General features: G+C 38.8%; 1 protein-coding gene across 1 annotated transcript in view; it reads right to left on the bottom strand.

Moving 5' to 3' along the window:
• RBM33 (RNA binding motif protein 33) overlaps window positions 1-8,736 on the bottom strand; it is a 91,069-nt gene extending 82,333 nt beyond the window's left edge. Inside the window, exons 1-3 of the mRNA XM_033512271.1 lie at window positions 8,637-8,736; window positions 7,893-7,971; window positions 1,526-1,574 (exon numbers count right to left, since the gene is read on the bottom strand). Coding sequence (XP_033368162.1) covers window positions 1,526-1,574; window positions 7,893-7,971; window positions 8,637-8,736 — 228 coding nt within the window. The remainder of the gene's footprint in view (window positions 1-1,525; window positions 1,575-7,892; window positions 7,972-8,636) is intronic.
• Between the last annotated feature and the right edge of the window lie 6,836 nt (window positions 8,737-15,572).

The following is a 15,572-nucleotide window of genomic DNA, read 5'->3' as shown; positions in this document are numbered from 1 at the left end:
GATGCATTAGGCAAGTCAAGAAAATACATGAACTGCAACTTCTAGAGAGAAGACAGAGGAGACTGAAGGAAAGGATATGATAAAGAAAACTGAAAAATCGTGATTAGTTTGTAAGAGAAGAAAAAAACCGAAGAAAATACTGTTTCTCCTCCTAATTTGTCATCAAATTACAAAAATTCCAGTTGTTTGTTTGGTGTTTTTGTTTTTTTTTTTAATAATTATCCCTAGGGAGAGATAACTGCAGTTCAGCTGAGCAACATTTCCAACCCTTAAAGTAATAGGACCAGAAAAGTTAAACAAAGATTGATTTATCTAAAAGTACTAGGATGAGATTAAATAGAAGGAAGTTTAACCTAAATAATTAAGGGGAAACTTCTTGACAAATCCACTATTTCTCCACCAACTGAGTCCATACCCACAGATACTGCCCTGTAATATGAAAAACTAAAAAGAATAGAAAAAACACAAAAAAACATAATACACTAGAAAATCAACTACCGGTTAGTATTTACTAATTATATATAATTATATATATTTTTTATAGATAAATATCATTATCACCTCCATTCAATGTTAACTGCTTCTGGTTTTGGTAACTGTGTAATGATCATATGCAATTATCCTCCTGGAATTTCATTCTCTTTAAACCAGCACATGAGAATAAGGAACTTCCTACCTTTAATAGGAAATGCTTACAGAAGTTATAACAATTTCAAGAAGCTAACTTCCAACATTTAGAGGATGGTTATAAAAATCTACAACAAATAAAACTCAGCTCTTAATACAGCTGGGTTTCTTAACAACCTATTCATATCCAACTAAAACTTAAAAAACTACTTTCAAAATTATTTCACTTCTAAGATAAAATATAGAAAGAGGTGACCAGTCAATTTGATTTCTCAAACAGAAGTCCTGTCTTCTCCCACTGTTATGTGGCAAATCCAAAGATATGTTTAGCTCTTTTCACAAAGTCCAATTCTAGAAATAGGTACAAGCAGGAAGAGTTTATAGCAGACATGGGGAAAACTTGTTGACATTCCCCAGTTTTGGCAGCTCCTGTATATTTCTCCTCACTTTAAAAGGGGAAATCCTCTGCCCACTCATCAGACAGCGAGGTAGCAGATCATGCACACTGAGTGTGAACTCCACAGGCAACACTGACTGATTTTTTTACTTCCTCTCTGGTAAATACTGCTGGTATTTTGACAAGTGATTTTTAATAGGCAAGAAACTGGCACTTGGATTAAATTCTCCATCATGCTAATTACCATTCAGGAGACCTAACAGGGTTGAAAAAAATTTTTCTCCAAGTTTTATTTTTAAAAGCCACACTTGGAGGTATTTCACAAAAGAAACAAAGCCCTGCGTGCAGAATGCTGCGGCAGCAAAGCAGACCTCAGGTACCTGTGGCTGTCAGGCTTTGGGGGGGTGACTGTAAAATACATGAGGTCAAACCAAACACTTGAACTGGCTAAGCTGAACAACAGTCACACTTTTAATATCTGCAACAATGCATATCTCTTACCTTTTTTCCAGTTAGCAAATCCTCTCCAAGCAAGTCATCATCAAGTTCACTGTAAAATAGTAACAAATTTAAGAAGCTGAACTTTACAAACCAAAACCAAAAACCTTACAGGGCATATGCCTTAAAAAACTGCATAAGAACTGCTTCCAAGCCAGCACAAAGTCTACTTTAGTAAAGCATTCAGGGAAAAAACTGTATGTATTTTCAGTGAAACAAGAGACCATACATATTAAATAAGTCTACTATTGCACAGTCATTTCATTTCTATGTGCTCTCCCTTCCATATCCCCTCAACTAAACGCAGCAGAAAAACCTAGCCAAGCACAGGCACAGCCATCCAAAACAGCCATTCTAGAACCTTCACTCCAAGGCCATTTGGACACTTTGTCCAAGCTCATTTTGTCTAAACTGCTGATTTCCAGCTCCCCAGGGAGGACACAAGACAGGAATGTCCTGTGGGCAAGACTCAGTCTACAGGTCCCCATGTGGCCCGAGCTCCCCAGCAAGGAGCTGGGAAACCAGCTGGCTTGGGAGCCTGGATCTTCTGTAAGGGCCAGGCTTAGGCCTTGATCTTGCATAAACTCTTTATTCCCTCCTCCTCAAGTTGAGGATAAGGTCAAACATACATTTGTAGGGTGACAAAATCAAATGCATGTTTCATCAGTTTTATATTTGTGCCTAAGAATTCAGGGAGTACAGAAATATTGGCTTACAACACTTCTGCCATCACAGTGCAGCTTCCCCATAAAAATGATTCAATACAAGGAATTACGTTCTTGGAGAGCTAAACTTTAGAAAAACTGCTTAATTTCATTCTTCCTTCAGTGAAGGAATTATCCAGTGACAGGGATGACCAGATTCCCCTTCTATAATAAACACTTGTTACCTACAAAAGCACGTATTAGAATATGCATATCAATACTAAAAAAAGATGCCAGTGATTTGAAATATTAGCTGTACTTTGAGACTATTTCTACCTGCACACCTTAAAAAAACAAAGAAAACCAAAAAGCACCATGCCTTACTTAGTACATAAAAATCAAATCATCCCAAGGGAGAACAGCCTATATGAACTGGAAAGGAATTGGTGTAGGAGTTCCTCATGACTACGTGACAAATACTTGAAAATGACAAGGCAATCCCAAAACATAAATCAGTTGTTTTTGTAGATGGATCAATCTCTTTCAGAGCCAATTACTGTACAGATGATAGACAGGAGGGAAGGGGTAGTGAGGGTTGTAAAAATCTTGTGGGCTAGGAAAGAAAAAATAATACACCAAAAAGCCCTAAATAGGGCATTATCATCAGTATACAGAACTTATCCACTGTTACTCATCACAAATAGTTCCAGGAATGACTGAACATTAACAAACAATTGTTTTGTGCTCAATGTAATATTAAACAAAAACTGGGAGATAAGATATCACACATTCCAAAGAGCAAACTGACTAGAATGTCAGTTTTCTTTCAGAGACAGGAAACTCTATGCAACAGAAATAGTTGCAGAAGAATTTCCTACTTCAATTTCGTCTCTAAAAAAAAAAAAATCACTAATCTTTTCAACTGCCAGTAATCTGACAAATGCACCAAAATGTTTGAAAGTATCTCCCAGCACTGTGGTCCACCATTAACAGCTTTTAGTAAAACTGCACTAGAGAAATTCCAGGAGATGGCAAGAGCATATGTTACAGCATCATTCAAAGACAAAAACCAAGTTCAGGTAGCAAGAGATTCAGATTAAGGAAAGGAATATAAAGAAAGTGAAAGATTAAATTAATTTATCTAAACATACCTAGACCTATTTATCACATTACTAAAGAGCATCCTTGATGGATTATTTAGAAGAAAATTAACATTTGATCTCTAGAATTAACTGCCAACACATTCTAGATTTTCAGAAACTCTGGCCTATTGCTTGACAGTCAAAAAAATTAACACTAGGATATAAACAAAGTTTGTATCAGAGGCAAAAAGTAGCTCACAAAGTACCCTTCAAAACCTATTAAAATATTCAATGTTATTCAGTATTTTCATTGATAAATTACAAGAAAAATGACCATGAGTAACTTTTTAAATAAACAAAGTAACAGTGAAAAGCCTGCACAGTAAAGTGGAATTATCTCAAATTCCTTTAAAGCAGCCAAATCTGAAGTTGTCTTTAGGAAAAAGAGGGACCACAAGGACTATATCTTACCATTAAAGAACAAAGCAAACAAACAAAAGAATCACCAAGAAAACAAACAGAAAATCCCCAGACTCTAACAGATCTGAGAGAAATAGACAAAAATAAACGGTTGCAATTTGATATCACACATCCACACAAAAGAAATTAAACTGGAATAAAAGTACACATCTATGCTAGTTCCAAAGGCACCTCACCCTTGCTATCATCAAGACACAAAAGTTTTACCAAAACCACAACACTAGGAAATTTTGGGTTAAGATAATTTTGGGTATGCTGCTCTCACAAGAGACTACCCTCCCCTTCCTCAACTCCCAACACCCAACATTTTCCTCACTGAATAAATTTGCTTTCTCAAATAAGAAAAAAAAGCCCAAAAACACAGAAAAAAAACACCTCCAAAAAAAAGCAGACAAAAAGTGGGATGTTTTCAACCAGCACAGAGAAATCAGTAATCTGAAAGAATTATCTGAACAAGTGAATTTCAGCAAAAATCAGCTACTAAATCCAACCTATCATCTTGAAGGAGAGCACCATGAATGTGCTCTCTACACCAGAAATGTAGGTTTTACCCAAATGAAAACTTTGGGCTCCTTAATGAGATAAATGTACAAATTAACATGATAAAGACATCAGACTGACCCTCCTAAGTCTCCAATTTCATAAACATACCTCATTAAACATGAGCAGTAGCAAGGACAAATATTTCACGAAAATAACTTGTAAAAAATGGGAAAAATTCTCCAAGAACAAGGTTACATTTATACTCCCAAATAACTAGGGCCTTCTGACTCTCAGTTAACACCCTCCAGAGTTTGAGAAAGGATGGAGATCTGAGGATTCAAAATTATTTAAGTAACTGGGGATGGGACTCAGTCAAGTAACAACACAGGAAGAGGTGATGGTTGATGAAGATGTGTAACCAACAGAAGTCCATCTCTCCCCCAATCTGATAATGCTTCAGTTGAAAACAAAGCATGAAGGATTAAAACACAGAGACTACTGTGTTCATCCAGCCTTTTTTCCATCTCCAAGAAACTATGTCATATACTGAATTAGGCCAGCAGGTAAAACCCCAAACAATTACATTAAGCAACATATCCATGTACAGCATTTGTAACTGCCAAGACACCCAGAGAATACATCACTTAAAAAGACAGCTTTGCAATTTGAAGAGAATAATATCAACCAACAAATATTCCAACACATGCAAGTTATTAGATACAGTTTTAAGATAAAATTTCTGAATTTATCAGCAAGATGAATCTTCTGGTCTGCATCTGAAACCCCTTCCCTGACAATTTCACTATTGAGTTATTGATCATGTCTCTTTAATCAAATACAGTTAATAATAAACACAAATTAAAATGATTTTCGAAACTACATCCTTGCATTCTTCAGAGTCTCAGCTTGGTGAAAATACTCTAAAACTACTGTCAAGCCCTATTAGAACCAGCACAAGGAGTTGACCACTGGGTAAAAGTTTCCAACTTCTGATGCAACAGCTGTTTGATTCTTCCATATTTTCTGAGGTGATGAGTACGGCAGCTAAACCCAAATGTGACCAGTTAGCAGCTAAGAGCCCACCCATTCATGCAACAAAGGCCAAAAGTTCAGAAAATAGTCTCATACAAAACATTCAGCCTGTAATACTGATTTTAAGGTTTCTGAATAGCCAATCCTGGGGAGCAGCACAGCAGTGACCCAGCCTGAGCAAGTTACTTTAAATTACACTCCAGCCAGAGCAGTTCCTTGGTGCACTTGAGCATCCAACCACCTAACAGCTGTACTGGCCTGACAGAGAGCAGACACGGCTCACCGGCAAACAGCCCAACACCCTGGATATACACCAGAGCTACTGTCCAAACTCCTCAGTCACATACTCACCCCCTGCAGCAGTGAAAACTAACCACTTAACCTAGCAGAAAACCAAGGAAGAGGAAACTAATGCCTCTGGAATGACAATAAATGTAGAGCACCTAATCTACTCCAAGGGCTCAGCTCAGTGGAAAACTACTTACAGTGTGTCATGGGGTAGCTTTACCTTTAAAGCAAAGCTGAGGAAAGAGGGGAAGTTAGAAGTGCTGATGGCTGATGGGAGTTTTTCCTCCTGACTAATTATCAGTCATTTCCAAGAATTGACAGCAGTTTAGGCCATTGAAAAGTGAGATCAACTTGTGAACTCTACCTTAAAGTGTAAAACCAGAACTCTCGGAGTTCTCTTTGTTTGCTGGCGGTGAAAGGTAGCAGAGGTCCGGCCTCTCGCTCTCTGCCCGGCCATGCGGCCGGGCGGGGGCCGGGCTGGGCCTGCTGCATCTCCCGGCTGGGAGATGGGGCCTGCGGGGGGCTTGCCCCGAGCCCTGTCCGGGCCGGGTCGGTTCCTGGCTTGGCTGCAGGTTTTGCCGTGATGGAATTCACCAGAAACTGCCGAGTGAAGAAGGAGAGGGGCTCTGAGCCTGCAGCAAGCAGAGACAGTCTTCACACTCTTCAGAGCAGCCATGAGGAACTCTCCATCACAGACGGCTTCAGTTTCTGCACCAGCCGAAGCCACAGAACTACCTACAACAGCCTGGGCAAGATTTTAACTCTTTCATTACCCAGATGAGACTTGCGGATTAACTTTTTTATCCAGAGAGAGAAAAGGAGAATGATCAACATGAAAAGAGACTTTATAAACTACCAGTGACAAGAAAGAAAAGAAACTTCAAGAAAGGTAGAGAATTAAGAAGATGCTTTAATTTAGCTGAAATGTCTTTCTGTTAAACTATGGAGATGGACAATGAAGTCCTGGAAAAAGCTCCTTTAATTCATGATAAGTATGCAGGGAGGAATAAAGTACTCAAAGTGTAAACTTGAGCAATTATGGTATAGTGAAGTGCTGAGAGATTTGAAGCCTTGAAAGGCAATGAGAAAACTGTTGTCTAGTGAAGCTCACAGAAGCAGATGAAGAAGACTTTTTTTTTACCTTTGAATACTCATCCTTAAAAAATACTATCCCTCGACTCATGACCCATACACATCTCAGAGTGATGTGAAAATGGGAGGGGTGGGCTCTGATAACAGCAGCTCTGAGCAGCTGATATCAGGGCAATGGAAAACTATAACAAAAATAGTTTTCGTGTGAGAAACTCCATAAATTAACAGGAAGAAACTTCTGTTTCTCTACAAAGACAAGTGAAAAGACTGTAGCAAGAATTAGGACTGTTTTAACCACCAAAGTTCCAAAGTTTTTGTCTCTGTTGTCATGTGAACGAGAGAATAGTAAATAGATAAGGGATGAAAAGGTTTTTCTGGAAGTTTATTCTGGTGTTCTTATTCTTGTTGTTTGTCAATAAACTTTCTTTATTCCTTTTAAGTTTTATGCCTGTTTTGCCCTTATTCTAACCCATATCTCACAGCAAGAAATAAGTAATTTTCTTAGTTATTGGTTTTAAACCACGACACAGTGAAATTTGTTTACTACAATCACTTGAGTGATTATTAGAGAAGACAGGAATCTACTTGGAATATTTTTTTCTCCATTTTCAAGTGAAAACCACTGGCAAAATCTGAACAAGTCTATTACTAAAAAGAAATCACAGAAAAATAACAGATGTAAGTGAAAAAGTTTTCTCCCACAAAGAGTAGACCAGTGTAGATAGCAGCTTGATTCCTGTCTCATAAAAGAACACACATTCTCCCTCAAAATAACCCACAACACACACATCTCTAAATCTTTAAAAACAGTCATACTGTGGAAGAAGCCCATGCCTAAGCTCTCCCCCTCTTCCCCAATTTAAAACTGAACTAGAACTCTGAGGATAATAACTTAAACATCAAGTTAAAGTAAAAAATATTTTAAAAATTAAGTTGGGAAAATTCAAGAACTAGCAAATTCAATTTAAACCACCTAGGTCTATTAAATATTTAAAAGCAAAACCAAAACATTAATTGCAAAATTACACACCACAAATACTTTGTATTTATCCAATTTTAAATGGCATCTCTTCACAATGCTCTATATTCCTCAAGGCAAGTACATGTTTGGCACGATCTAGCATTGGCTGACACATGCAAAACAACCAACATCTTCATTAGAATTTAAATGTGCACTGCTCTAAATGTTAGAGTACAAAATGCCAGAATGGGAAAACAGAACAATGCAATTCAGCATACAGAAATTGAACATGAAAATATTCAACCAACCTGTCCCAGTCGTCATCTCCAGCTCTTCTTCTCCAAGACCTTTCTGCACCAGGCTTATCAAACTGATCAAAGTCATCATCTGTAAAAAAAAGGTGACTACATTAAGTAATTCTTACAGAAATGAAAGGTTGCCAAAGCAACCACACAGATGGGATTTTCTGGGTGGGTGTGGGGGTGTGCATGTTGTTTAGAAGATGCGAAAATACCTTTTCTATTTTTTAATTAACATAAAGAAAACAGATTAACACCAGCATTGAATTAAAGAATCATTAAGGTTGGAAAATACTTGTAGGATTACCAATTTCAACCATCAGCTGAGCTCCACCACCATGTTCACCATTAAACCATGTCCTCAAGCGCTATATCCACATTTTTTGAACCTTTCCAGGGATGATAACTTCAATTCCCTGGGAAGCCTGCTCCAAAGCTTTCCAATACTTTTAAACATCCAATCTAAACCTCCCTTGGCACAACTTGAGGCCCTTTCTTCTCATCCTGTCCCTTATTACCTGGGGGAAGAGACAGACCCACCTGGCTACAACCTCCTCTCAGGTGTTTATAGAGAGTGATAAGGTTCTCCTGAGCTTCCTTTTCTCCAGGCTGACTCCCCCAGCTCCCTCAGCTGCTCCTTGTCAGACCCGTGCTCCAGACTCCTGCTCTTCTTTGGACACACTCCAGGACCTCAGTGTCTTTCTTGCAGTGAGAGGCCCAAAGCTGAACACACGATTTAAGGTGGGGCCTCACCAGTACCAAGTAGAAAAAGGTGACCACAGCCTTTGCCCTGCTGGCCACACACACAAACCAAAATGGCCTTTTTGGCCACCTGGGCACACTTCTGGCTCATGGTCAGCCACTATCAACTGACATCTCCATACTTCAACAATAAAAAAACCCCTGAATGTACTACACAGCTTTGCCAATTCTCACTGCTGCAAGAAGGACAGCCCAAGAAAAACAGAGCATGAGCTAAATCACTGGCAAATTTTGCCAATGAAGGTCCTTGCAGAAGCACCAGCTCCCCAGAAATGCATGAAACCAGGTGCAGTGGAAGTGATAAGAACATCATCTGCCAAATCTTTGCTTGCCTTGGAGGCCACAAGTTCATCTACTAATGCTGAGCCTGCACAGGCACTTTGAAAATAGGGGTAAATGTCAGGTCCGCACAGGGCAGGTCAGCACCAGCAACGCAACACAGAAGAGAGAAGTCAGGTGGAAGGACCATCAATCATCTCAACTGGGGCAGTAAAACCACCAGAAGTCACTGAAGCAGAGCACACTCTGTACCTAAACATGCATTTGCCTTCCAAGAAACAACTGCTGCTCCATATTTCTCTCAAGAAATACCGTAATTTAGCGCACCACTTCCTCTTGCATAGCTTAGTTTGCAAATGACAAATTTTGCTAATTTAAAAATATAAAAAGTTCCATTTCTCTGCAAGAATAGGCAACGGTCATTTGCTCTGTTCAGACATCATGTCTGGTCACCTGGAAACTAGAAGCACATACCCTCAACCTCCACTCTCCTCTGACTACAGCCCAACAGAGAATGCACACCTGGATTCACTCTCTTTTCACACATTTTAACAACTTCAGTAAGATTCAAACAAGTGGACAAATAAAATTTATGCTCAACACAGAGGGAAACCTGCTGCAGTTAAATGGTCTGCAAAATACACAAGGTCAAGCAATCCAGCCCTTGCAGTTTGACACTGAACTGGGATCACTAAGATGCCATAAATCCACTCACCCTCCTGAGCCTATTTGCATTCAACTCTTTGACCAAGTACACTGCCAAGGAACAACTGTTTTATTCAACTGGGTTTTTTGTAATAAACCTCCAAAGCCAAATCCATCTTCAGCTCTTCAAACTCAGCCCAGTATCCTTAAATGAATATTTCCCACATGCAGTGACAAACCTATTCACTTCTGACTTCATCTTATCAAAATATCAGTTAGTCTCTGACCAAAGTGTAAAAGAAGGTAAGAAGATTAAGAAGAGAAAATCTAGATCTTGCAATATCACTGTATTAAGAACACTCAAACCAGAAATTTTAATCATAAATATCTATGGAAGAAAAATTACTCAGTATGAATTATGATGCAACATGAGACAACTATGATAATTATTTTAAAACAGTAGGTTGAAATAATTCACCTTGATAAGGTTCTCCCCTTTACTATCAACAGATATGTCTGCATTTTAATTAATATTTTCTATTTTAACTGATTTACATGAGCTAAAACCATTTAAAACAGTTGTTTTACATTTTTCTGCTCAAACATCTACATATTGCAACCTCCTATTCCAATTCCTCTTTTACTCAGAGAGGAAAGCCAAACAAATACACAAGTATTTCCCATCTTCCTCTTTAAGACTAAATTAACTAATTCTGTGGTCTCTGGGGGGAAAAAAAAAGGGCCACATAGCTCTCTTTATGGTCATTCCAAACCACGCTGCAGTGACTGTCTTACTGCACGGACATTTTAAGGGCACAAATATCCTGCACTGACACTGTTCTTACAGCTGGATTACAGTAATCCACTGACTTAATGTAACCACCACCACCACAACCAAAGATTCTTTTTTAAGGTAAAACAGCTGGTTTGGCAGTAACCCAAATAACAAGTGTCCATATATTGCCTAACACAGCTCAAGATAATGACCACCATCAGGAAGACAGTAAATTCCTTTTAAGATATGGCTGCTCACAAGATACGTTTTTTCATGCCAGGCACCCATTTAGCACTAGAGTTGTATTATAAACCAAGAGCACTTGAAAATCTGAGCTCTTAGCACACAATCCTTCCAGAGATGGACCTTCATATCAGCCAGGTTTAAATCTAGACAACACAAAATTATACACCAAAACTATCTACTCTCCACAGCACAGTGAAACACTTTTTGATACAACTCACAGTTAACTTTTCCAATCCAAATATCAAAGTTTCACAGCCATAAAAATGTTTCAACCTATTATTGCTGCTAGTGAAGGAACTATATCAAAGGATGGTCCAAGTTCCTGGCACATTTCTAGTGTGGACCTGCACTGTCACCACTCACCCAACAACACAAAACTCCACCCTCCAGCTCTTCCAGCCCCTACAAAATTCTCACATGCTATTCCTTATTTATGAGCAACTTCTACCAAAATTCAAAGCTGAATTACATCCAGCAAAGGTCTTTTCCTCCATTGCCCTCCTGAGCAGGACACAAAAAAAACTCAAAAATGACTGGTCCATTTGCCTCTAGTGACCACAGCTTTCAAGAACTGCTCCACATGTCCTTTTCACCTCCCTGCTCTCATCTCTCCTCTCCCCATCTAAACACACATGATATAAAGATCTCCAGGACAGAAGGAGACAGCTTTTCTTTTTTATGCTTATTTATTCTGTGACAGCTGACGCTGACAATGAGCATTACAAATTATGCCATTTTGACATTAAGGCCTGTCAGAGCCCAGAGCAGGTTGTAGCTTTCCTTTAGAAAAGGAGGTCACAACAGTCACGCATCTACAAATAGCATTCTGTGCCAGCTTTATTTGTGAGACAGCAGCCATGAAATGGACTCAGGCCTTGCACCTGCAATGTGATAGGATACCTAACAGACCTCATGAGGCATCATTTTCTCTCCATTTCTGAAACCACACAGGCTTTTATTTTTTTTCGAGCTGTCTAGGCAATAACATTGCAAAATACCAGTAAATAACAATCAGTGTACCACTTATAGCTGCTTCTCCTTGAGAAACTTGTAAGTCAATGTTTGGGTCATGGGTGGTTAAATGCTTGCAAAACATTAACTTGTACAGAAATAAAACCACCCAGCACCAGCAGAGTACACAATCACTGAGAGCAACAGCCAAAGTTTAATTTTTTTTATAAATAATTCTCAGGATTACTGTGTGAAAAACAGTAGGAAAAACAAATGGATGGTTAGAATCCACGAACATAAGGTTTTAAAGCACTAAAATGTCTATGGCAGGGAAGAAGTTCTGTATCTCCTCCAGTAGTGCTGGTGCAGCCGTACACAGCAACTGTTGCTAAGACACGCCAGGCGCTGGCCACAGCTCCTCCTCACAATTCCAGGCATCCAAAGCAAAGCTCACAAAGATGATGCTTGTGCATCAGCTGGGTACCAAATGGAAGATGCTGACAGGTGATCTCTAAACACACTAACCTCCCTCTAACTTCCAGGCAAAACTAGTAAGTAAAACAAAAAAAGCCCCACAGCATACCAAAGGAGATGTATCAAACCCCAAAAAGAATTAACTGAATAAGGAAGCAGAACCAACTAGTTCTAGAGGGAAAAACCAAATCAATCCATCACTTGGCTCTTCCTACTGCAGTTCTATGAAAACGACTGTGATCCAAGTGGCAGGGAAGTTTCAGGATGCTGCAGAGAAGGACTAACACTGGCTGGTTTGTTAGACCAGCCTGCTGTGCAAGGCTCTGGCCAGCTGTGAAGTAGAATGAACACAAACATACTTGGGCCCCACACTAAAAGGTTCCTATTTTATTTATATTTACCCTGCTGCAGCACCAGCACTGATTGCTCCATACAGCTTACTTTCTGGTTTTATGATACATGGCCAAAACTGGTATCTTTTCTCCTGTTCAATGACAACAGATTATCCACACCAGAAATCCACAAAATACAAGTCTCATTTCTTCTCTGGCTGTGCTGATGGCAGTTTCTAACTTTGTGGACACTCCTTCAATAAAATCCCCATTATTTTTTCTGTGTAAAATGGAAGTCTTAAGCTGCACGGTCAAGTCTCACAAGCGTAGGAGGTGAATCAGCAGAACACTGCAGAGCTCTTAACATCTTAAAATGGTACTAACAGCCTAAAAAGGTAGTCACACATAGCAACTGTTGCTACGATGGAGTATTTTACTGCAGTGACATGGCCAAGATTTCTGGAGTAAGGAAAACATTTGATGATTGCAGTTTCAGTTCTCCTAGACCTACACCTGAAAGCTTTCTGGAACACTAACCAGGGGCTGTCTCACAAACCTTAACAGTTCAAAATTCTGTGCTCTGGTTTGTTTCAGCAGTACACTTTAAAGAACATAAAGATTATTGCAGTTTTAAGCACTGAAATGGCACTGAAGACTTCTCATTATCCAAAACAAGATGGAGATGCTGCAATGATCCTACAGTTCAGTGGATAAAAAAGTCCTATACTCTTTACCCAACAGGTATTTCAATGAAAGTAACTAAACCTTCAATGCTAACTAAACCTCACTGCTTTGGGGCAAAATAAAAATAAACCAAATATGATTCTATGATAGGTAAGGGAGCTAGTAAAAGAAAAAAAGAACAAAAAAATTAGAGGGGAAAAAGTAATTTACCACATGAAAAAACTACTATTTCTCTACTGTTCAAATATTACTGAATGTAACAAGTCCATCTTGCTCTATCCCATTCAATACACTAAACATGACAACTTGACAGCATTTCAGGAGCAAGACTCCAGATTAAAAACAGTTTACCAGATTGCCTTTATGTAATAGCATATTTCTACAAAATATTTTTCATCATATTTCATTGCTAAAGGTTACACAAGACAAAATAATGGTAAAAACTTGATTTTCAGCCCTTGAGTACACCATGTAAACACAGCTTAACAGTGAACTGGATTTTGGTATCTCTTACTACGCAATACAAAATAACAGGTTTCATGAGGAATGTCTGTGCCAGTAGCACAGGCTGGCAATCTAACTGTATTATTAACACCAGCTGAACAAAAACTTCTGGTAACAAATCCTGATAGCATCTGGCAGGGAAAAACCCACGAGGTCAACAAGAATTTCTGAATCCAAGTCTGTGCAATAAGCACAGCACTTCACGAAGCCCACAACAAATCCAGTCCCACTTACTACAAAAAAAATTAACCTTTCTACACCATCCCAAAAATCACATTCAGTCTTACTACCACATTGGACAAATACACCACACTCAATTTAGTTTACGTGTTCAGGAACAGACATCAGGCAGCCTTGATATTGGTAAACAATTACTCATAGAAGCCTTAAGTACCTGGTGACTAAGTATTTATAATAGCCTAACAATTGCCTAACACATTCCCCAATTAGAGTATTTCATGTTCTGTTTCCAAAACATTACTATAGACAGTTTAGCCTCCTAAAAAAAAGAAAAAAAGTGAAGAAAAGTAAGTTCTACAGGAGAGAAATTCTTTTTTATCTCCTCAAAACCAACTTTTTTTCAGAGGTTGTATGCAAAGCAAGTCACTAGCAACATGCAAGATCAGAACTAATTAAATGCTGCCTGTAACTGAAATTCTCTAATAAATGCTTGAAAGAAATAGGGCCTTTTCTATTTAATTAATAACCTACATCTAAACCAAACAGCACCAACTCACAATAAAAATTAAATATTAAAAAATAAAAATAATTATTTTTAAATAAATAAAGAATTACTTTCAAAGTCTGATGGAACTAAAAAATATATTTGCCTTGGAAAACTGTAAGTGCCACAGTCCTTGTTTTACAAATGCTGAACAGCAAAGGAAGGCTGAGAGTTTAAATAAAATCCACATGAGCTTGGTTCCCAAATGGATTTGGACACTGATGAAACTGCAACTCTCCATAAACTCTCCAGCATCTTTCACAGTAACCAAAAGTTATAGTTAAAACTGAGGCTGCATTACAACGTAACAGAGGAATCACATCACTAACTTGGAGATTTTTGGTCAATCCTATGTCAGCCAAAATCCTAAACTCTGGACAACAAATTCTATGTGACCTAAAATCTGAGGTTTAATATTTGATACAATAAAGTTTGGCCTGACTTTTGTAAAAACAACTGATATTAAGGCTATGTTTCTTTCAGATGACCTGAAAAGAAAAACCATTCAGAAGACGGAAACTTTGTCAAAAAAGCAGAGAGATTAAAAATTGCTCTGTTTAAAGGACATGTCCCTGCCTCAAGCACATTAAGGCAGCACTGTTTCTTGGCATAGTTCTTAATACAATACTAAGTATAACACAAGGGCACTAGTCCTTGGTACACCCCTGAGCATATTATTTCATGAACTGTAAACTCTATAGGCCTTTAAGACTTGGAGTTTTAGTGTGTGCACCACCTAGGCACAAATGAAGAAGCCCCTGGATGCCACTGCTGAATAGTCCGAAGCACAGTAAATTCAACTGAATTTGTAACACTGGACAATTTCTGCTACATCCTTGGAAAGTGACCCACAACACACAGAATGTACCACACCTGCTGTGCCAGCAGTATCAGCTTTTCTCCACTTTGTATCAACTGCTTCACAAGAGACTTTCAAAGCCCTTGCACTGCTGAGAGTGCAACAGCAAACCTCATACATGCTCAAACGACATGAAGCCCACGACAGCCCCAGAGGCAAAGAAACACCCATTCTGATATTCTCGGTACAGGACTCCCAGCAGGAAGGGACACATGTTGTCAATGGGACCCTCTCCAAGTCCTCCTCCACTCCATCCCGTGTCATGACTCACAACCCAAGGACATCTCCACCCAAAGTCTTCTAGGCCACTAATGTTCATCACAAGTAAACTAATCTGAAAGGAAGAAAATTCACAATAATTTTCCCTTACTGCAGTATAGTAGACAATGTAAAGGTGTTCCTTGCTTTGTTTTGGACATGGTTTGTTGTTTACCCTGTAACCATCTCTCCCTAA

This window comes from Parus major, chromosome 2 (assembly GCF_001522545.3).
Source record: "Parus major isolate Abel chromosome 2, Parus_major1.1, whole genome shotgun sequence".
Lineage (NCBI taxonomy): Eukaryota > Metazoa > Chordata > Aves > Passeriformes > Paridae > Parus > Parus major.
The sequence above is the reverse complement of the archived record's forward strand: the minus strand, read 5'-3'. Positions and strand labels throughout refer to the sequence as shown.